Source organism: Polypterus senegalus, chromosome 12 (assembly GCF_016835505.1).
Source record: "Polypterus senegalus isolate Bchr_013 chromosome 12, ASM1683550v1, whole genome shotgun sequence".
Classification (NCBI taxonomy): domain Eukaryota; kingdom Metazoa; phylum Chordata; class Cladistia; order Polypteriformes; family Polypteridae; genus Polypterus; species Polypterus senegalus.
The window spans coordinates 109193261-109216773 of NC_053165.1; the positions used below are offsets into that span (position 1 = coordinate 109193261).

The 23513-nt window shown below is 38.6% G+C and overlaps 1 protein-coding gene across 2 annotated transcripts in view; it reads left to right on the plus strand.

Moving 5' to 3' along the window:
• The window catches only part of spg11 (SPG11 vesicle trafficking associated, spatacsin), a 92996-nt gene that overhangs the window by 56404 nt on the left and 13079 nt on the right, over positions 1-23513 (plus strand). For both annotated transcript variants that reach the window (XM_039773241.1, XM_039773242.1), the window contains exons 21-33: positions 1805-1970; positions 2121-2329; positions 4868-4976; positions 6149-6308; positions 6539-6820; positions 7104-7304; positions 7916-8023; positions 10792-10957; positions 12301-12515; positions 17303-18056; positions 18531-18676; positions 18874-19078; positions 20291-20434. In XM_039773241.1, coding sequence (XP_039629175.1) covers positions 1805-1970; positions 2121-2329; positions 4868-4976; positions 6149-6308; positions 6539-6820; positions 7104-7304; positions 7916-8023; positions 10792-10957; positions 12301-12515; positions 17303-18056; positions 18531-18676; positions 18874-19078; positions 20291-20434 — 2865 coding nt within the window. The remainder of the gene's footprint in view (positions 1-1804; positions 1971-2120; positions 2330-4867; positions 4977-6148; positions 6309-6538; positions 6821-7103; positions 7305-7915; positions 8024-10791; positions 10958-12300; positions 12516-17302; positions 18057-18530; positions 18677-18873; positions 19079-20290; positions 20435-23513) is intronic.

Here is a 23513-nt window from a genome sequence, read left to right on the forward strand (position 1 = left end):
ACACGTATTGATTTTTTGATTGTTTGCTTTTCTTTGTGAGCGCTCGCGCGCTCTCTTAAATTCTCTTCTCCTGATGCAGACACTCCTTTTGAAGAAAAGATATATTTGCATTCTTTTAATTGTGAGAAAGAACTGTCATCTCTGTCTTGTCATGGAGCACAGTTTAAACTTTTGACTAAAGGGTGTTATTTCATGTCTAGAGGGCTCTAATAATGTTAACAGTGTGGGAGAGTTTATAAGGGCTTAAAATAATATAAAAATAACCATACAAACATATGGTTTCTACTTCGCGGATTTTCATCTATCGCGGGGGTTCTGGAACGCAACTCCCGCGATCGAGGAGGGATTACTGTATATATATATATATATGTTGAACTTTCTTATTTATGGCCTCATCTTCACGAAATTTAGTAGGCGGCTTCCCTGCGCTAACCAAAACCGATGTACGTACTTATTTCGGTGGTATGACGCCACAGTCGGCCGCCATATTGAACTTTCCAACGGTCTTTGTTACTTATGGGCCCATCTTCAACAAATTTGGTACGCGGGTTCCCAGCGTTAACTGAATCCTACTTACGTACGTATATACGTCCATAGCCTGCAGCTCGGTCACCGTGTGAGGCGGCGTTGGGTCCCCCATCCCAAATTCTCCCACGTTGTTGGCTGCCTGCCTATATCAGGCCTTTCATTGCTCTGGTGTCTACATTCCCTTCTTTGCTTCGCCACGCGATTCACGTCTCCCTGCTGATAAATGCAGCCTTTTTATTTAATCCATGGCTTCTCCGCTGTTTTATTGTTTGTTTATTACGATTATAGTTATTGTGTAGGTGTTTTAGACTTACTTTACATTGTTCAGGTACCCATTTCCTTTATCGTTCCAACTGTACCTACATTAACATGTCTATCGAGGTGATCACCATCGATCAAAGAACTGTCACTTACCGAGTGGTTTCCATGCCCGGAGATGGCACCTACCTTTTCCATTCTTTTTGTTCCATATTGCACGGCCATATCAGGCTCACTGTTGATATCCGGAGGAACATTGTGTCTAATGTATTGAATGACTGGGACAGGTTCAAGGTGTGGACTGATGATGGTACAGGAGATAATTATACTACACAGGAACACTATAAGAGTGAAATGCCTTCACCTATGGTTCTGCATGTGAGTTGATGGCTGCCGCTGAATTGTTCGGTTGTCGCTTTCAGGTGTACCGAAATGGCCAAATATTTTACACCTTTTGACAACCGCCAATGCCTCTTAAACATCTTAGATTCACAGGTGACGATTTCAGTAGTGGACACTTTGATGTTTATGAATGTTTAAACTCTCAAAAGCTGGATGTGAAGTTATCGATGAAACCAGTTGTATGCTTATAACGCTTGACAGATGCCGAATGTCACTTCAACACAAGTCCTGCAAATGCTGTCGTAATTGAAAAAAACCATGAAACTCAAACTGATTATGACAGCAGCAACTTTTTACATGGCCAACTGTACACTGCATGCTCAAGAGTAAGCTCAGCGCACAGCTTGGTCATATTACAACCTGAGGGCCGAACTGACAATGTGGTATACAAAGAGATCCTTAACAAATAAACATTGGTATATTTTCCCTCAGTTTAAAAAGGTTTAATTTTCTTCTTAATAAAAAATTTTAGGCAGTACTTCACCGCTGCGAAGCGCGGGTATTTTGCTAGTATATATATATATTTTAGTTAATAAATGGTAATTGTACTATATTGTCTACTGCCCGGTAGAGTTTAAAATTCCAACCTACTTGTTTCCTTTCATATTGATTACAGAATCTTCTGGAGAGATGCCACACTTTGCTAGCATTGATCTTGTAAACAAGTATGCGGTTGCTGAACGCCTTGATTATCTGCATTACCTGCACCATGGACGCCCGTCTTTTGCTTTTGGGACCTTCCTGGTACAGCAGCTTTCAAAGACCAACTCTGCAATTCAGGCGTGAGTTCTGTTATCATTTAATCCTCTTGATTTTGTGACTGAAGACCATATGGGTTTTGTTTGAGTTTTCATTGTATATAATGGATGCAGTACATGTTGTGTTTTGCTTTGGCAGATCTAATAATACTTTTATTTATTTTTTATATTAAGAATTAAGCAGGCTTTCTGTGAGGCTTACGGCCTTGGACTTCTAAATTTTGACCAGCCTGTTATTGCTGCAGCATGTGTTTGTTTCTGTGAGCTGCTAGGAGTTGACAGCCTTAAACTTAGAGTGGATTTACAAGTTGGCAACCTGATTTTCAAACACTGGACTAACAGCAACGAAGTTGCTCCACAAAACTCCCTACGAGACAGCCTTGGTAAGATCTTTGATATTTGCAGCTGTGTAATACATATAGAAGGACGGCATTCTACCTCTAGAGGCAGTATGTTTTGACATAGTGTATGTGAATTTGGGAAGCAGTGACTTGATAAGTCTTTTTTTTACCCAACTAAAGTTTTATGGGTTACATTTTTTGCTGCTCAGAGGATTTTGGTGTTTAGGCATTTATATGCCCAAATGACTGTTAGAGCAATGTTGCTTGATATTGTGCACCACTTTGACTGTTAAATTCAGACAATGAATATGGGAAGAGGAGCCAGATAATTGAAAACCAAAACTAGTTATTCCAGGTGTTATACCTGGAGCCTGGGCATAGTGTTACACTGGTGAGCATGTAGGTAAGTGATCCATATAGGAAAGGCGTGGTGGTCAGGGACATTGACAGTTGGGCACTGAAAGTGTGAGTGGGACACCGCAGGCAGACCAGACCTGGTAGAGAAGGAGCCAGAACCCATGAAAAAGCTCCAGCTCGTACATGGACAAGATGTAGTCTGACTTGCAGATGTTCCTAGTGTTCATTATCAAACCAGACTTACTAATTGAGCATGATGTCATGTCTTTGGAGTAGGATAGCTGTGTGGAGACAAATGCAGGCTCCCATTTTGTTGCTATGCATATGAAGTTTTCATTGGTGGATGTTTGTTTCAGCTTGATTCTGAGTTTCAGACAGATAAACACTGACTTATGTTAGTTTGGTGTATATGCACCAAATAATTGTGCACAATAGTCTTGTTTTTAATAGTCAACAGATGCACTCCTAGCATGAGAGTGTGACCCACTGGCTTAGTATCTTACAAAAATGATTTTCATGTTTGTATGGGGAAAGACTGAAACATCTGAAAGGAAGCGAGGAAAGGAACGATCAATATGATGTGAATGAGATTAAAATATTGTTGGCTTTCTGTATTAGACAGAGTGTCCTTTAACAAACACTTAAAAAAACACGGTTACTTAAGTGTGATTGACTTTTAACCTCATTGCACCCTATTACCAGTGATCCACTTTGTACAATTTGATCCAATATAGGTTTGACTTTTTCAACATTTTCAACTATGTTTTCATAGTCAAATGTGAAGCCCTTTGAATGCTAATTACTACATCCAAATGTAAAGCAATTTCCTCTGCTGAAAATCTGTGCCTTGATGTAAGTGGATGAAAATGATTAATTAAATCAAGGCATTCAAGTAATTTAAGACTTTGTTCGCAAATAAGAGTAGAGGGGATTGTGAGACTAGCCAAATGATTGATGTAACAACTACATGCACTATAAATTAAACCCATATAGTGGTGATGAATTTGGAGCCAAGCCGTTGCACAAATCTCAGCTAATATAAGGTTTCTCCAACCTTCAACGGCTTGTGCAGCACACAAACCATACTAATGTGAGAAGGCGACAATCCAGGAGGACCTCCGAATCTGGTATTGACCTGTGTTGGATAAATGAGTTATATTTTCCATGCTGTCCATGTAGAATGCAGTGCCTAAAGGATAGATCTGAAGTTGAAAAGCATTGATTTCACTCCATCACATGTAATATGGTGAACTTTCTTTTGGTGGTGGTAGCACAAGCAGCCATATCTTAACTGAAGATTTTGTTATTGCTCAGGACAGTCAGGGTGACAACAAATATGCAGATAATCTTGTATATTTTTTTTTGTTGAATTATTTAGTATTAAGAAGGAATACAGTGCACTCTACCAACACAGCACATTTTTAAACCGCCTATGGTGAAGCTACATTAAGCCTCCAAACAAAAATTATAACTGAATACTCAAAAATATGAAAAAGCTATAAATATAGATTTTTATTGGTATACCAAATATCAAGCATTGTTGTTGTATATCAGTCAGAATTACATTTTAAAGATAATCAAACATTGGAAAAAAGGCTTCAGCACTAAGAAACCAAGGGTCCTTTAAACAGAAAAGAAATTGACCCGATTAGTCACAGATGTCAGAACAAATTCCCATCTGTATTTATGTATGTACTGCGAAGTTTTGGACAACTTTTGAAATGTTTATTTGGGAAGTCCTTGCTATTGAGTTGCCATTAAAGGTGGACTTAGCGGCATACATTAATCACTGTACTACTGATGTCATAATGCCCCTTATACAGTAGATCATGTTTAGAGTGTCATAACTGGAGCTTATAATTTTTCTTAACCTTTATTAATTATGCAGACTTAGACACAGATTTTTACACTCATGGGGGAAAAAAGAGAATTAAAATGTCTGATTTGTGTTGTTTTTTTTCCATCATGCCTATAAGCTTGCTGTTATTTTCCTTCACCCTTTCATCAGTTAATTGCAGAGTATCAAGTCAATCAGCATATATAAGAATCTTTTTAAATAAGGCTACTTTGTTATTGAAAAGCTAGGGAAGGAAGGGGGCTTCCATTCAAGTAGGTATCTGTAACCTTGCAGGTGAAACATTTAGTATACTGTACTTAGATGCTTTGAATCTGCACAGAAGTACAAAAGTAAATGTTTTCTGTCAAATTCTGTTCCATTTGAAGCCGAAAAACTCTTTAAATTAGTGGATGCAGATAAACAAAGTGCTGAAGATTTACTGACTTTGCTTGAGGAGGCCATACAGGACTGCATCGAGAGGAGTCAATTCAGCAGGTAAAGATGGAACTTTCTTCTACATTAAATGGACTTTTGAACTGACCCCTGTCTTTTCAGCAGTGACAGAGAAAACACAACTATGTGCACTGTGTGATGACTAAATAATGAACAGCTACATTAATACGACCTATTATTTTATATAACAAATTTAAGACAAGCCCACTTATGCCATGTCTGTTTACTGAGTAACAGTCCATCATGGGTTGTTTCTGGTCTTTCACTTGTTGCTGCTAAGGCAGACTTGGGATTCCTTCTCATCTGCATTTATTAAATGAGTTAAGAAAATGGATGGAAGACTCATTTGCTGGTGTGCACTATCCAGATGTACGTTACAGAGCAGTTAACAATAGTAAACTTTACAGGTTTCAAAAACATCTAAGTAGGGTAATTATGAGTTGTATTGAAAACTTCATATTTGGATAAGGAAAGGTTATCTTAAAATCAGAAAATGGTGCATTGCGAAATTAAGCATAAGTTTGATTGTACTATAAGACATGTTGTCTCCCCTATGGAATTTGCATGTGAAGACAGTCTCCATGACTGTCATATTAAGAGTTCCATAGATTGTGGAGGATTTTTCTGTGATGGTTTCCAATAGTGAAAAAAACAAATTCAAAAGATAAACCACATCCAACTTTGCGATTCATTTATTTTAGCTGTTTAGTTTTGGATTTCTGGTTGATTTGTGCTAGCTGTCTAGCGGAAGTATTTTCTGCCACTTGAGTTGTTTGAGAAATGGATTTTTTTACTCTAAGCTTTTCAAAACACTTACTCATTTCTCAGATAACTGTAACACTCCCAATTTAAATTACAGCTAAACTAGGAGGTATAAAAAATTTTCCTTAATATAGAAGAAACATTAATTTTAAATTGTTTGACCTAGAATTGCCAAAGTAATTACCCTTACCCTGTCAGTAACCCCTGTCAGAAATTAAATAATCAGAATCACAACATGATCTTAATCTTTTAAACATTTGCTATTTTGGCTGACACCGATAACCATATTATAATACTGATACATCATAGATGATTTGGTCATACTTAAATGGCTTAGTGCATGCAGTCACTTTCAGGTAGAGAAGTTTTTAAGAGCATTGTTGTTTCATAGTCTTGGAAGATTTTTTTTGACTTTTTTGATTTTCTTTTTTTTTGTCTTGCATATTTAAAAGAACATCCCACCAATCCAGTCTGGAATGGGCCCTGGCTGTACAATTTTGCAGAGTTCATGAGCTGGCACTCAGCACTGTTTATCTACAACACTGTGCCTGGGACAATGAATTTCTACAGTTCCTCATCTTCATCCAGCTTCACAATTATGATTCTGAGCAGGTTAGAACTCTCTGTTGTTTTTTCCTAAGATTTTCCAAAACTGTAAATGATCCATTGACATAGTGGAGAAGCATACAGTATCAGGCAAAACCATTTTATCCATTTTTAACATAAAGACTGTAGATAGACTCTGTATATTTGCATTAACAGCCTTATTTCGTTTTGATGCATGGGACTTGATGATGGAAAAACATCAGGCACAACAGCAAATGTTTTGTTTATTCCTTTAGGTAAAAAGTTTGTTGAAGTACTTCAGCCCTGTTCTTCAGGAGCACCTGTCATTGGCCTTTGAAAATCTGCAGTTGGTGCCTTTGGAGGAGGAGGAGGAGAAGAAATGTCTACAGGACACTGATGCTTTGAAGATGTCCTTGCCACGTAGGAAGGCAGTCCCACATGAGCTCTTCCATGTTTTGCTTCTTAGTCAGGACAAGCCTAGACCATGGAGGTACCTTCTTTGTGAGGCAATCAGCCACAACTGCCCAGTCCTCAGTGTTCTGGCTGCTTGTGAACAGGTAGATCAATATCAAAGTTAAATTAAGCCTTTTACCAGTCTCCTATGGGTTGTTGGTCAGGATTGGCACTCGAACCACCATAAAAGAACATCACACTGTTCCAGTGTGGTGCTGAGGTGTTACCCAATGCACTCGGGTCCTAGTCCAGGTGTTTCATCATGTGGGTGGGTTAGGCAACACATTATACGCATATAATCCCAGCCTACACATAGGTGGTAAGGTTTCTATCTGTCTGTCTATCTAGAGTACATGCACTGATCATTCACTACCATTTTAATGACAGGGTGCAGACGTTTTACAGTGTCTATGTGTCTGGATTCTAACATCTGTGGATGAACATGTCATGCAAGAGGCCACTTGTCATGTAAAGGAGAGTATGGATCAGCATGCCTGGGATCTACATGACCTTTCAGTTATCTTCAAAGTGCTCCTTAAAAACCTTCGAGTCAAGCCACTTTTAAGAGGTTTTAAGCTTTTTCAGAAGGTATGTGTTTTGCAAATACTTAAAAACTTCACATTATTTGATTGCTCAACTGAAATGGTTAAGTATAAGATCTTTCTGTGTTAATCTTTTGTGTTAAAGATATTTTGTGTTAATCACTTACTAATTGCTGGCACTTAATATCATAAGCCCAACTCTGTGGCTGAAAGTTACTTCACCTCTGAATGAAATATCGAGACAACTTTGCCTTCAGCTGTCCAGGCAAACTTGAATGACCTCCTCTTGGTTTTTACACATATGTTCTTTAATGGAACTATCTTTTGTGAGTTTACATAGCCTCTGTATTAAGTTTATTTTCCCCATTGAAATCTGCTGGTCTTTCTCAGATAATGCAGCAGCTTTAAACAGACCATACATATTAATCTAATTAATTTTTTAACTTCAGACTGTTTTTGAATAAGTTTGTTCTAATGTTTTTCCCCCCAAAAAAACACGATTTTGGATATTCAGTGTGAAAATCATTTTTTGTCATTTGACACTTCTTGCGTAACCAGCATAACAATGATTGCTGTCTTTTTTTTTTTTTTTTCTGCTTCCTTGTATGTTAACCACAACTTTTATGATATAGTATTTGCTAGTATCCTTTCTTTTAGGAATCGCCAATGGTTTTCATGTTGGAAATGTACGAGCAGTGTAGTGAATACAAGGACTACACTGCTGCCAAATGCAAGCTTTTTGAGTTCCAGAAGTGCTTGATAAATGTAAGTTTTTTGTAATCTTCTTCCTTTTCCTGACGCCTTTTTAGAACACAGTACTCTAACCTGTATAGTTAAGACCTTTTGGCTAAGGTTTCTTGCCTGTGTGTTTTAGAGGGTCCCTCAGACTTTTTCCTGGTAAGATTTGATTTCTTGACTGGGGGTTCAACTTAAGTACCTGGTTGTACTTCATCATTAATCTAATGTAATTTACCTTTTTGTTTGCCTATCCCAAAAAATGTAACATAGACATTCCTAACATTTTTTTAAACACCACGTAAAGGAAAAGAGAAGGAAAAATCAGTACCAAACATAATAATTCAATAATCAGTGCGTACCTAAGATATTTGATGGTATCCTTTTGGAGAATCTCCTCTTGTGTGTATAAAATTGAACTTGTATAATAATTAAGTAATTATATAGTGTCCATCTGAGCTAAAGGAGACATTATCAAAACGTAACGGTCAAGGGGTATCTGTTTTTCCTCAAGTCCAGAGAAAGATCTAACCAAAAGGAGTTGACAAATACACAATCATAGAATAAATGTTGAATAGACTATGTAGCCCCCTTTACAGGATACACCGGAATCACTTACAATAAAGAACTTGCATAGTATTTTATTAACCGTATGATATATGTGCAATATTTTAAACTGCAATTCTCGGATTAGGTTACTAACAAAAAATAACATAATGTACCTTGTGGTTCATTATATGAGTTTTCACAGTGAGCATGTGACATTTACAGTAGGGGTTTATAGGTTTTCAAAAACTGCATTATTACTGTTATTTTTGCACACACTGTCATGTTTTCCTTCAAACATTCCCTGTTCTTTTCCTCCCTCCATCCTTAGTGCTCAGATTTTAGAGAATTTCTTTAACATAATTAGCAGGCTGTTAAAATCCTATAAAATGTCTCTCATTTTTCTTGTTTGTTCTGTACCTCTTGAAAATTTCCTGCTTCTCCTGTTAAAGAAGCTGCATAGTCAAGATGCATGTGATACATTTTCAATGTTTGTTTGCTTTTAGTTACCTTTCCTTGTTTGTATTTTGCACCAGGGTCCAGTGACTGAGGCACATTACCACCATTGACCATTTTCATCTAACTTTACCGTTTGATTCCACTGTTATAATACAGTGGATTCAGAAAGTATTCTTTGTTAGCCTTGCACTAGAATTAATTACAGTCATTTTTGTCATCAAGGGACACACAATACACCAGAATGACAAAACAAAAACAGGCTTTTAGGAATTTTTGCAAATTTATTAAAAATTGAAAACTGATATATCCCACTGACACAAGTATTCAGACTCTTTGCTCTGGTGCTTGAAATTTAGCTCAGGTGCATCCCATTCTGTTGATCATCATTGAGATGTTTGTACACCTTGTTTGTAATTATTGTTCAATTAAATTGATTGGACACAATCAGGAAAAACACACACCCGTCTATAGAATGTCCCATAGTTGATAATGTGTAAAAGAGTAAAAAACAAGCCATGAGGTTAAAGGAGTTGCCTGCAGAGCTCAGAGACAGGATTTTGTCGAGACACAGATTGGAGAAGGCCACAAATATTTCTGCACCATTGATGGTTCCCAAGACCACAGTGGCCTCCATAATTTTAAATTGAATAACATTATAGAAACTGTAGCTCTTCCTAGTTGCGAGTGCCCGGCCAAGCTAAGCAATTAAGGAAGAAGGGCATTTGTGAGAGATATGACCATATGGTTAAGCGTCGGAGAACCTGTGTGGCAAAGGGAGGAAGTTCCAATAGGACAGTATCACTGCATCAGTCAGCTGACAAAGCCTTTATTAAAGAGTGGCCAGCCAGAAGCCTTAACTCAGTTAAAAAAAAAAATCAAAAAAAAGAAAAAGCATGAAAATCTACTTGGAGTTGCTAAAGGGCTCCCAGACTGTGAGACACAGGATTCTCTTGTCTGATGAAACCAAGATAGGCATATTTTCTGGAAGACAACAGTCGCCAATCATTACCTGTGCAATACCAAACCAATGATGAGGCATGGTGGTGGCAGCATCATGCTCTGTGGTTGTTTTTCAGAAGGAGGGACTGGGAAATATGACATGGTTGAGAGAAAGCTTAGCAAAGTACAGAGATATCCTTAATAAAATCTTGCTCCAGAGCACCCTGGACGTCTAACACGACAATGAACTTAAACACAAAGCAAAGACAATGCATGAGTGGCTTAGAGACAATTCTGAAAATGTCAACGCCCAAACTTAAACCCAATTAAATACCTTTGGAGAGAGACATGAAAATAGCTGTCTACTAATGCTCTCAATCCAGTGTGACTTTGCTGCAGAGAAGAATGGCAGGAAATCTCCAAATCCAGGTGTGCAAACTTGTCACATCAAACCCAGGAAGATTTGTTGCTGTAATTGCTGCCAAAGAGGCTTCAAAAAAGTACTGAGTAAAGGATCTGAATACTTGTGTCAATAGAATATTTCATTTATTTGTTTTTAATACTGTTTCAAATATATATAAAATACTGTTTTTACTTTGTCATTGAGGTACTGAGTGTTGGTTGATGAGGAAAAAATTAATTTAAACAATTTTAACCCAAGGCTGCAACTTGAAAAAATGTGAAAGAAGTGAAGGGGCTTGTATACTTTTTGAAGGCCCTGCTTCTGTCTTGAAAACTCTAGTAGTGGTGGTGCTTATAAATCTGCTAATACTGTAACTGCTTGTAGGAAGTGAAGTATGAGCCATACTTTGTGTTTGTTTGTCTGAGTTTTTTTTATTTCCTTCTGTTCTCAGCTCAAATCACAGAACTCTGAAATCTCCTTTCCAATACCCGTACAGTGGCTTGAATCTCATGCCTTGCTGCTGCCCTTCCTGATTTTACAGCAGTGTCAGACTCAGTATGAATTGAGGAAGGTGCTTCAGCTGCTGGCCGACACAGACTCTGTCTGGCGGTGCCACGGTAAGGTTCCAGTTTCTAAATGAGTATGAGATTTTATTTCAATGGATGTATGCATACTTACTTCTGATGCAAATTTTTTTTTTTTAATCTGTTTTTTTTGTTTTTATTTATAAATATGCATGTAACTTTGATTTTGGCTTTTATTATCATGACGTTAAAGGAAAATAGTTAATTAAGTTTTAATCCAAATTATTGTTGAAGCAGTCACATGCATTTTTAATATACTTTTGGTTTTAAATGTTTTATGAACTATCAACCTCAATCACTTTTAATTCTCCCAACGTTTTCCCACTAAAAGTGTGCAAGTGGGCAGTTTGAAGTTTTGAATTTGAGTGAATTAAAGTAGTTTTTTCATTTTTATGAGAATAAAACAGTGAGGAGTTTTATGAACAAAAGAAAAATCCCTGTGTTGGGGACCGACCTAAGTTACTCATTGTTTCTAATCTAAGCATTCATGAACTACCATCAGAGAACTTGAAGATCATATTAGTGGCGAGTCAGTATGGTGGTGTAACCTACACAGTCATAAAGGGTTTGATTAAGCCATCCATCCATCTATTATCCAACCCGCTATATCCTAACACAGGGTCACCAGGGTCCGCTGGAGCCAATCTCAGCCAGCACAGGGCACAAGGCAGGAACAAACCCCCCGGGCAGGGTGCCAGCCCACTGCAGGGCACACACACACCCACACACCAAGCACAATTTAGAATTGCCAATGCACCTAACCTACATGTCTTTGGAATGTGGGAGGAAACCCACACAGACTTGGGGAGAACATGCAAACTCCACGCAGGGAAGAAACAGGAAGTGAACCCATGTCTCCTAACTGCGAGGCAGCAGTGCTACCACTGCGCAAACTGTGCCGCCTTCATTAAGCCTCTTATTTTAATTTACACCCATTCAAATGGCACACTCATCTTAGGTATACCGCTACCACTAAAAAAATATGAAAATGAATTGTGATGCTTATGGGTTTATACTTTTTGTCTGTCAAACAAGGCAAAAGTAGTCTTAACATGTTAAATATCCAAATTGTGAGAAGAAGGTTTGCAAATGGGCTTTGATTTCTGGAATAAAAAAAATTAAAAGGACAGTTTATTGATGAATTTTACTTCACACTTATTCTGTCATTTAATGTCAGTAAAGCCAGCTGTGTTGGTTGTGCACTAGCATATTAAAGAAATCCATGTGTTAAAACAAACAAAATGAATCAAGTCTCCATCGTCTGTTTAGTGGCTGCTTGTTTTATTATTATCTTTAAAACTGAGAGGCCTTTACCTTACAGGTCACCAAACGTGATGACATTCTACCTCTGCTGTCTTTTTTTTTTCTTAACTTAGGTCCTGATTTCAAAAAACTAAGCATCCTCAGTCAAATCTTACAGGACACAACAATTCTCATTGACCTTTCTCTACCAAAGAATTACTCAATAGAGGCCCTGCAGAAGGAGTGTCAGAAGATTCTGGAACAGTTGCTGGAGGCCAGGTTGTTTGCTTTAGCTCGACAAGTAGCAGATCTGGCTGACTTGCCCATTGACAGATTAGTAATTAACCAGGTAGGCAGCTCTGTGCCTGACTGACGTTCTCTTGGTTTTTATCCTCCACACATTATTATATTTGAAATATTATAAAAATGATTGAGGGATGGAGATACTGACAAAAGTAATATCACAAGACTAAACAATTTATATACTTTTTATTAGCTATAATTACCATAACTGTAGTGTGCATCTTAATTTTTACACTGGGCAGTACTAATGTTTGAAAAGATTATCTTGCTTCAGGAGAAAGTAGGCTGAAATGACACCTTTTATTAGCTAACTAAATAGATTACAAAACCTTGCCTGATGAAGAGGCCTTAGCTGCCTCGAAAGCTTGCATTTGTAATCTTTTTAGTTAGCCAATAAAAGGTGTCATTCACTACTCTCCTGTATCAATCTATGGCTAACACGGTACAACACTCTACTGCTATCTTGCTTCAGTTAATTCTCCAGTAATGATTGCTGTTTTTCCATGTGGACACCATGATTGGCTCTACTGCGTTAAAGCACCTTAAATCCATGGAGCTATTTCTGAAAAGCATTTGCACGCGTATTTATCCCTTATGTGTTCATTTTCAGGCAGCTTATGCATTACAAGGTGTACTCAAGGGTGAACTCCCAGCCATTATGTTTATTAGTTTAACTCTTTTGACACAACTGCTCTTTCCTTTGGTCTGGAACAGCTGCTGGAGGCCAGGTTTTGTTTTAGTTTGTCAAGTATCAGATCTACCTGAACTGCCCATTGACAGATTCACAATGTCATCAGAAGATTACGGTTTAATGACTGAGCAGTTTTGATTTTTTTTTTCTTTCATTCAGATGGTATCATTTGTTAATTCTCACTGTCATTGACCATGCGAAGGCAGTGAAACAATAAGAAGCGAGCGACTGACATATACAACCATATTCATGAGTGCTGCTACTTCGGAAACAAAGCACGGTGTAAACCTAAAGTTTAAATTAAGTTCATAGACAGGTTGCTGCTGGCGTTTGTAATTTAGTGCCTGCCCATATAAGGCCGTCCGTCAGCGGCAATCCAATAGAAACACTGCCGCTAAATATTAACGGGTGAAGGACTGTGCTTATGCAGAGAAAGATGAGATGGTCAGGGTGGTGTTTGGCACAAACTCAGCGAAACTGCGAGAGAAACTTTTAAGTGCCGGGTCTTAGCTAACATTACATACAGCCGTGGACATTACGAGATGGCACCAGCACAGCTGGGAACCTTCGATGCATGAACACCAAGCGGCTCACGTGAACTGACGCAGTGCATAGACAAAACGCAACAGTTCCAAACAGTGCTGAACAAAAACCAAATTACACAATTGAGAAGGCAGCAAAAAAATATGAAGCGTGTAATACATACAAGCATATTCATAAGTGCAGCTACTGCGGAAACAAAGCACACGGTGGAAAAAGTCAATGTCTCGCTAAAGGAAGACAGTGTAAAAAAAAAAACCCGTGCATGCAGTGTGTCACATCTCAGATAAAGAGGAAGACGAGCTGTTTATTGATGCAGATGCAGTAAGAAACGAATCGATGAATGAAACCTCTTATCTTTACAACGATTGACAAACACGGAATGTAACTTGAACACAACACATCGTACAAATATGACCCTGATTGAAAGAAATAATGATAATCAAATCCTTGAAGACAGCAACACTCAATAACACTCACAAAACAATTACTGTATATTGACAATCATGTTACGTTATTTTTAAAATGTACCCTTTTCTTTTTCATAGCTTCTTTAACACACTACTTCTCCTCTGCGAAAATATATATATATATATATATATATATATATATATATATATATATATATATATATATATATATATATATATATCGATCTACATACTCTCAAATAGACAAGCCACCGCCATGCTAATTGTAGAGCTTAGCCTCTAAGCGCCGACATCTGAGGTTCGATTCCGGAGAGAGGATGCACTGAGTATGTACCCGTGCTTCCCGATTCATTTTACCCTCGCATCTCCTTGGTTTGGGAAGTATGAAAAATATGCGGTTAACGCAGAATCATGTTACGTTATTTTTAAAATGTTTCCTTTTCTTAGCACAAGCACAGCTGAGAAGCTTCAATGCATGTACTCCATAACGCGTTAAAACAAAATAACGTATTTAATCACACTTTCAATTCCAAGCAAAGGGGAACTTTTGTCAATGCATGATTTCCTGGTACATCGATTACACTGATGCACACATCACAGCTACAAAAATGTTATAGTCGGAATAAAGCGCGTTCCTACGACTGATCGGAGGAAAATTTCATTTCAAAAGACTACCCGACCGAAGCCTTGATAAAAGCATGGTTTTGTGCACACTGAAAAGCAAGCAAAATTAGATGCATTACAGAAAGCGGACTTTGTGGCTCTTACTGGGGATCATTGGACTTCCGTGACCGTTAGTAATTCTAATTACATCTAATTACAAAATGTTCAATGATCACACTGTTTTAGCCTAATGTACAAAATAATTTTGGCTAAGGTTACTCAGAGTTTAAAGATTAAGTTGGTCAAATTACCTTTTATGTTTCTGACTTATTTTTTTAAGAAGAAAAACTGCACTTTGTGTTGAAATTTTGGTTATTATTATTTAAAGACAACACCATTCTGAAAATGTACTTAAAGTACTTAAACTACCACTTTATTTTTAAGTCTGCCCAATTTTAACCAGGGATGATATTTTTGTTTCTGTTTTGAATTCAAATCCAGTTTAAAAGGATTTTTTTTTCAGAAATTAAAAGAGCTTGAGTTTACAATATTCATATCCATGTCTATTTTCATGTGTGATTACATACGATTAATCAAGATTAATTATTACACAGCCTCTAATTAATTGGGTTATTTTTTTTAATCGAGTCCCACCCGTAATATATACATGTACATACATATATGCTGCTCAAAAAAATTAAAGGAACACTTTGTAAACACATCAGATCTCAATGGGAAAAAGAAATCCTCCTGGATATCTATACTGATATAGACTGGGTAATGTGTTAGGAACGAAAGGATGCCACATCGTTTGATGGAAATGAAAATGATCAACCTACAGAGCCCTGAATTCAAAGACGCCCCAAAAATCAGAGTGAAAAAATTATGTGGCAGGCTAGTCCATTTTGCCAAAATTTAATTGCAGCAACTCAAAATTATGCAGCACTTTGTATGGCCCTGTGTTCTTGTATACATGCCTGACAACATCGGTGCATGCTTCTAATGAGATGACAGATGGTGTTGTGGGGGATCTCCACCCAGATCTGGACCAGGGCATCACTGAGCTCCTGGACAGTCTGAGGTGCAACCTGGTGGCATTGGATGGACCAAAACATAATGTCCCAGAGGTGTTCTATTGGATTTAGGTCAGGAAAGTGTTGTGGCCAGTCAATGGTATCAATTCCTTCATCCTCCAGGAACTGCCTGCATACTCTCACCACATGAGGCCAGGAATTGTTGTGCACCAGGAGCCACTGTACCAGCATAGGGTCTGACAATGGGTCCAAGGATTTCATCCTGATACCTAATGGCAGCCAAGGTGCCTTTGTCAAACCTGTAGCGGTCTGTGTGACCCTCCATGGATATGCCTCCCCAGACAATCATTAACCCACCACCAAGCTGTTCATGCTGAATGATGTTACAGGCAGCATAATGTTCTTCATGGCTTCTCCAGACCCTTTCACTTCTGTCACGTGCTCAGGGTGAACCTGCTCTCATCTGTAAAAAGCACAGGGCACCAGTGGTGCATCTGCCAATTCTGGTATTCTATGGCGAATGCCAATCGAGCTGCATGCTGCTGGCCAGTGAGCTCAGGGCCCATTAGAGGACATGGGGCCCTTGGGTCACCCTCATGAAGTCTTTCTGGTTGTTTGGTCAGAGACATTCACACCAGTGGCCTGCTGGAGGTCATTTTGTAGGGCTCTGGCAGTGCTCATCCTGTTCCTCCTTGCCCAAAGGAGCAGATACTGGTCCTGCTGATGGGATATGGACCTTCTATGGCCCTCTCTAGCTCTCCTAGAGTAACTGCTTGTCTCCTAGAATCTCCTCCATGCCCTTGAGACTGTGCAGGGAGACACAGCAAACCTTCTGGCAATGACACGTATTGATGTGCCGTCTTGGAGAAGTTGGACTACCTGTGCAACCTCTGTAGGGTCCAGGTATCGCTTCATGCTACCAGTAGTGACAATGACTGTAGCCAAATGCAAAACTAGTGAAGAAACAGTCAGAAAAGATGAGGAGGGAAAAATGTCAGTGGCCTCCACCTGTTTAACCATTCCTGTTTTGGGGGTCATCTCATTGTTGCCCATCTAGTGCATCTGTTGTTAATTTCATTAACACCACAGCAGCTGAAACTGATTAACACCCCCCTCTGCTACTTAACTGACCAGATTAATATCCTATAAGTTTCATTGACTTTATGCTATACTCTGATTAAAAAGTGTTCCTTTAATTCTTTTGAGCAGTATATATATATATATATATATATATATATATATATATATATATATATATATATATATATATATATATATATATATATATATATATATAATATGTATGTGTGTGTGTGTGTGTGTGTGTAAGGAATGAGCCTGCCAAATTTCAGCCTTCCACCCACACGGGAAGTTATAGAATTAGTGAGTGAGTCAGTGAGGGCTTTGCCTTTTATTAGTATAGATAAGTAAATTTTACACAGTGATTTAAGTGGTCAGAAAAGTGGGGCTTGGTTTGTATAGTCATTCCTTTATGCATTTATTACTAAAAACTTATAATTTATTGTACTTTTAGCTCTTACAAGAACTGCAAACTTTGAAGGAACGCAAGCAGTGGGAGAGAAGAGAAACTCGAATTAGCTTCTGGAAGAAGTGCAATAGTCAATTTCAAAGTGATAGTGTGCGGATCGTCAGTGTGACAGAGTTTTTCATGGCTCAGGCAGAAGCCATACCACAAGTCAAGGGTTCAGTATCTGAGGTGCAGCTAACCAACATTCAGGAGAAGCGGCTTCTCCTGACGTTAGCAGGACACTGGCTATCCCAGCAGGACCCTACTCCTATTGGACAGCTTGAAGCTATTGAGAAGAAGATATGGGAGTGTTGTATTTACCAGCAAACCTTACTAAACAAATTTGAACCAGCGAATATATTTTTCCACCATGTTGCGGTGGCTGGTGACTCCTCTTATGACACTTTAATCAAGGAATACTCTTTTTCAAAGCTAACAGTGTTAAACTGCCCAAAATATCTCCATGTGGAGGGTCTCCCAGTCATGGATAGTTCTGAAATTAAGCTGGATACCACAGAGAAACAAGCACTAGCCCACCTTATTGGACAATTACTTGATGAAGGTTCCATCCATGAAGCCAGTCGCATCTGCAGATACTTTGACTTTTACAACCAGGATGTGATACTAGTATTGTACTGCAGGGCTTTAGCATCGGGGGAAGTGGATACCACAGCCATGCACCCAGGGGTGCAGATCATCCTCACTGCTGGGTGTACAGCAGGTTTGGAAAAAGGAACCAGAAGGTCACGAATGTCAAGCAGTGAGTATGCATGTGTGGAAGGTTTGTTTTCAGTAATACCAATTGGTGTGTATCCCCCCTAGAAATCAAATGTACCTTTTAAGTATACCAGTAGAAATCTATTGGCAAAATTAAGATCCTGAGTGAAACATTTAAAGTATAATCTTATTTATCCTTAATGTGTTTAAAAAAAAAACAACCCAAATCCACTTCCATTGTGCTGTTTTATTTTGACCGTGTCTACTCTGCCAGGGCTTACTTTGTTGTAAACCTGACAGGAGAGGATTATGCATTAATAAATCTCAGTCTTCCATGGCATTTCGGAGACAGTGTCATGTTTGGTTGGATTTATGGTTTCCATAATCTAAAGTGAATCTCAAGTATATTACTCCTTAAGCCAGAGTGGCTTCTTTTAATGCATCCTTGATGTTTACCTCTGTTGCCAGTACTAGTTTGAAGCAACGGGTAATTTTGTTTCCTCTTATCTCTTCTTAGCCACAAGCCTCACAAGCAGCTCCTCATTTGTGGTTGTGTCACAGCCAGAGGATCAGGTTATAAGTGACTTGCAGATTCTAACTGATGAGTGTCACCATGGAAACAACTACTGCAGACAGGTGCTTAGCCTGTATGAGCTGTCGAAGGTGAGTCTGCAGTTTTCTGATGTGAGGTCATAGGTGCTGTTTGGGAGTGCTGATATCTTTTTATCTTACTTTAATAAAATTGTGGGAACTGCTGCCACTGGGAGGTCGTCATATCAGGCTTTCTGTTAATTTTACCTCCTTACTATTGGTTATCAACAGTGCCACACCTCATAGTCCCTTTCTGTGTTCATGTTTAGGAATTGAACTGCTCATACAGTGAGATCTCTGCACAGGAGCCTAAGACGGTTCTACGCAAAGTTCTGTCATCTGCACAGCCTGACCGTTTTAAGAAAGCACAGGCTTTTATCACCATCCAGGGCATGGGAGTGCAGAGTGTAGCCGAGCTTGTGGCCTGTGACGTCTTGCAGGCATTACTTGCTTCAAATCAGGATCTGGACTCGGGTGAGCTGTTGCTTTGCAAGATGTTTTTGGAATCCTGCAGCCTTAGATATTCTTTTTTTTTTTATATAATGGGCCTATTTTAGAATTGGATGATGTTAACAGTGGTGGTGTCCCTCAGGAGTCAGTTCTGGGGCCACTGCTCTTTTCAATATACATAAACAGTTTGAATAAGCATATAAGCAACAAGTTGGTTAAGTTTGCAGATGATACCAAACTAGGTGGAAGGGCAGATTCGGCAGAATCAGGTAAATTGTTACAGAAGGACTTGGAGAGCATATAACCCTGAGAAGATTTTTGACAGATGACATTTTATTTAAGTAAATCTGAAGTATTACACATAGAAAGTAAAAAAATGATGGGTTTGAAGACACAATGAAAGATTTTTCACTTGAAGGTACACCTTTTGGAAAGCACCTAGGAGGCATAGTGGACTAATTACTGTCTATATCAAGACATTGTACAGAAGTGATCAAGAAGATTAACAGGATATTAAGTTTTATATAGAGTACAGATGTGTAGAGCTTAAGTCAAGGGAGGTTATGTTTAAATCTATATAACACATTAGTGAGGCTTATTGGGGAGCACTGGTTACAGTTTCTCCATATTACAAAGCAGTTCTAGGGGCACTGGAGAAAGTCCAGTGGAGTGCAATTAAGAGATAATGAGCTGTTGAAAGAGTTGAGCTTTTTCAATTTAAGTGAACAAATGTTAAGAGGTGAATACGGTTATGCAGGGAATTAGTACAGTGTGTCCCAACTGTTACTATGAAACAAATTCTTCTACAAGAACATGGAAACATGATTGGAAACTTGTTAAGGGCAGATTTTGCCCAAATGTTATAACGTTTTTCTTAATAAAACAAACCATAGAGACATGGAATACATTACCAAGGAATGAGATGGACAGTAGAACCTCAGAGACCTTCAGATCTCCACTTGATGTTATTTTAGACAATCTAGGAGAATAGGATTGAAACACTAGCTGAACTATATGGCCTGTTTTTATCACAGCTGTTTGAATGCGAAAGGTCTGCAGAGTGTGAAGTGACAGTCTTTGGATTTTGAGAAAAAGCACTGCTAATTCACCAGTTACAATTTATTCTTATAGAACACATTTTTCTGGATGTACCTCATAGTACGGCACTGCCGTTCAGGCTGAGAGTTTCATGCACCACCACTAGACTGAGATTTTTCTTCAACTTTCTGTTCACAGCCGCCAGTCACAAGCCCATATACAACCCAGAGGACGGAAGGGAAGCCTTCCTGCAGCTGGCCAGACTCAGCCAGGATCCAAACATCGTGGGCTCTATGCTGCTGGATAAAATCTCCTGTGTGCCTCATGGAGAGCTGGCCTGCAGTATGTAGTTGTGGATGGGGGGGTGTCTGGATAGAGAGAAGGACAGTGAGAAAAGAAACTAGAAGCAATTTGTTAATTAAAGAAATAATCCTATTTTTCATCCCATTATCTTTGCTTTACCAAACACTTATCAAATTATTTTATTGATTTCGTAATTTGCTTTTTTAAGAGGCACATTAGATGTGTCCCAACCATTAAAATAAGTATGAGTCACTGTTAATTTTGACAATTTGTTAGTCTAATTTTAGTTGAGAAAAAGTAAATTTAGTTGAGAAAAAGTAATCTGTTTTAGTCGACTAAAAGTAAAAGTAAATTAGTCAGTCAAAATCAAATGGATATATTAATTCACATATAAATATGCACAGAATATACTGTACCTCTTAAACTATTATACACTGTACTAACATGCATACTAATGAGCCAAACCACATGTAGTGATTACTGAACATAAAATGAAGAGTAGGTGTAGAAAGGATTTACTTCAAAAGGTCTTGGTCAGATAAAGGCAGCTCTGGTCTGTCCTCACAGTTTTCTGGCTCTCAAAATGCCTTAGTTATGCTGCTATTAGATTTTACAAAAAAAAAATGTATGTGACATTAAGTGCTTTTACTACATTTTAGAGGTTAAGCTCATAAACATTAGCTTGCCCTCAAAAACCAAACGATTAACACAAATTTAGTGTTGGCATATTCCTGTTCCTCAGTGAAGCACTGCTGTTTTACCCTACAATACTTGTACACATCGTATTAACACTAGAATCCCTGAAGCCTACAAAAAAACTCGTAATCCCGGCCCACTTTAAATCCCTTTGCACCTCTCCATCAGCGTCTTTTGTTTTGTAAATGTGTTGATCAGCACAAGTTGCAAGCAGCCTGCTGTCCCATCTCCCACCTTGACGGAGCTCAACTTGGGCAAAAAGTTTTCCCAGCTCAAGCCAAGGCTCCTTATCTGTGCGTGAGGTTCCTGGAGTTGTTTAGGGTAAACAATACAGTATATCATTATTTGAAATGTATGCGTTTCATGCATGTGCCGTGCCTACAAAGATCTTGGTAAGTGTAGGATGAAAGGAAATGCAAGGCAAGAAATGCTGAACACATACCTAAAGCAGAAACATTTTCCATGTTATACTAATATTGACGTGAAGAGTATAATGTAGTGCTGGGCGGTATGACCAAAATTCTATATCACAGTATTTTTCAAGATTATACTGTTTATAATGATTATAATGTTAACAACATTTTCAACTGAAATTACTACAGTAGACTGGCTAATTATAACCTATTCCACTGTCATGAGCATTGTACAAAAAAACATTTTAATGTTCAGACAAGTATTAATACATGTTTGCATGGTCCCATAAAGTGATAGTTTTCAAGGGGGTGGCACTAATGAAGAGAAGGAATTGTATTGCATGACGGTTACAGTCAAATAAAAAGCCTTTTTGTTGAACAAATTTTGCAAACAACTTAAACTATAATTTTGATAACGTATTTTCAACGTATTTTCAACCATCCAAAGAAGCATTTAGACTTAGTAAAATATCCAGAGGTGCTTGTCAAAAGTTGTATTGCACTGAACATGTCTTAGAAGGGGAATAAATAGTAAATATTTTTTGTAAATCAACTACACTTTCTGTTAATGTTAACAGTATCTGTCCACTGACGCATTAGCTATATGGATTGTAATGGCATTGGTTATCTCGATCCACTGCTTACTTTTAAAGTCGTAGGCAGTATCTCCAGCAAACGCATCTACAAGTGACATCTGACTCGAGTGTCCTCTAGCTTTTTCGGTTTTACCTGAGGACGCGGAGGGTGCCAATCTTAGTTCCATACAGTCATGGTACTCCAAAGCATGTTTGTGGCTAAGATGGTGCAGCAAATTGCTCATGTTGCTGCCTCCGGTGACAACTTTAGCTCGACAGCATTTGCATTAAATAGTTGTTTGATCCACATCCAACCTTTTAAAACCAGACAACAGACATGGCTCCTTTTTTCGGCAAAAGTCCTTCTGTGTCATCATGTTCAATTTTATCGTCTGCTACAGCTTCAGTTTTGGAATGTTCTCTGTCCATTTTCACCACTCAATAACTCCACTAACGCATGTACTCCGTTGCATATGTGTTTAGTGGTGTAGCAGTGAGAAAGGTCCCCCCCCTAAACAGTTTCCTGCTGTGCCACATTCCCAATATTGTTAGGCTATTTAAACCAGTGTTGCGGTATAAGAAAAATCCATATCATAACAAAAATGGTTTTCGGTATGAACCGGTATACCTCCCAGCACTAGTATAGTGTGTGAAGACTCTTCTCCAAATACCAAATAAACATGTGCACTTTTATTCAAGAATATAACCAAAAAAAAAAGTATTTGATTTACATGTTGCTGTCAATGAGTTAAAAACCCAAGCTCAAATGTCAATCGACCAGGAGGAGTTTATATCTATTCTTGAATGGTGCAGAGAGAAGAACCACTGCCTTTATAGCCCTAAGGACCCGGGTTTCAGACTGGGCGCTCTGCGTTTTGAGTAGTGAGCCACTATTATAATTATCCATCCATCCATTTTTCAACCCTGTTGAATCCGAACACAGGGGGTCTGCTGGAGCCAATCCCAGTCAACACAGGGCGCAAGGCAGGAACTAATCCCGGACGGGGCGCCAACCCACCACAGGACACGGGGAGAACATGCAAACTCCACACAGGGAGGACCCAGGAAGTGAACCCGGGTCTCCTAACTGCAAGGCAGCAGCGCTGCCACCGTGCCGCCCTATTATAATTATATAATAAAAACATACATTTGATTTGAATCTGTAAGACCTGGTGTAAATTTTGGCTGCTTGTAAAAGTTAGCACCAGTTTTTTTTTTTATTCAATTTTATTCTCTCAGTGACGTTCACGTGGAACAACAAACTTGCCCCTGCCTCTCTGAGTTGATGGAATTTATCTCCATTCTTTTCACAAGAGCAGCATTAACCACAATGGGTGCTGTGGCTGATACCTGCTCAGAACTATTTGTTGTACCATCAATCAAAGGTACAATGTTCTGTGACCGCTATCAGACTGGACAAAGGCAGGACCGTAA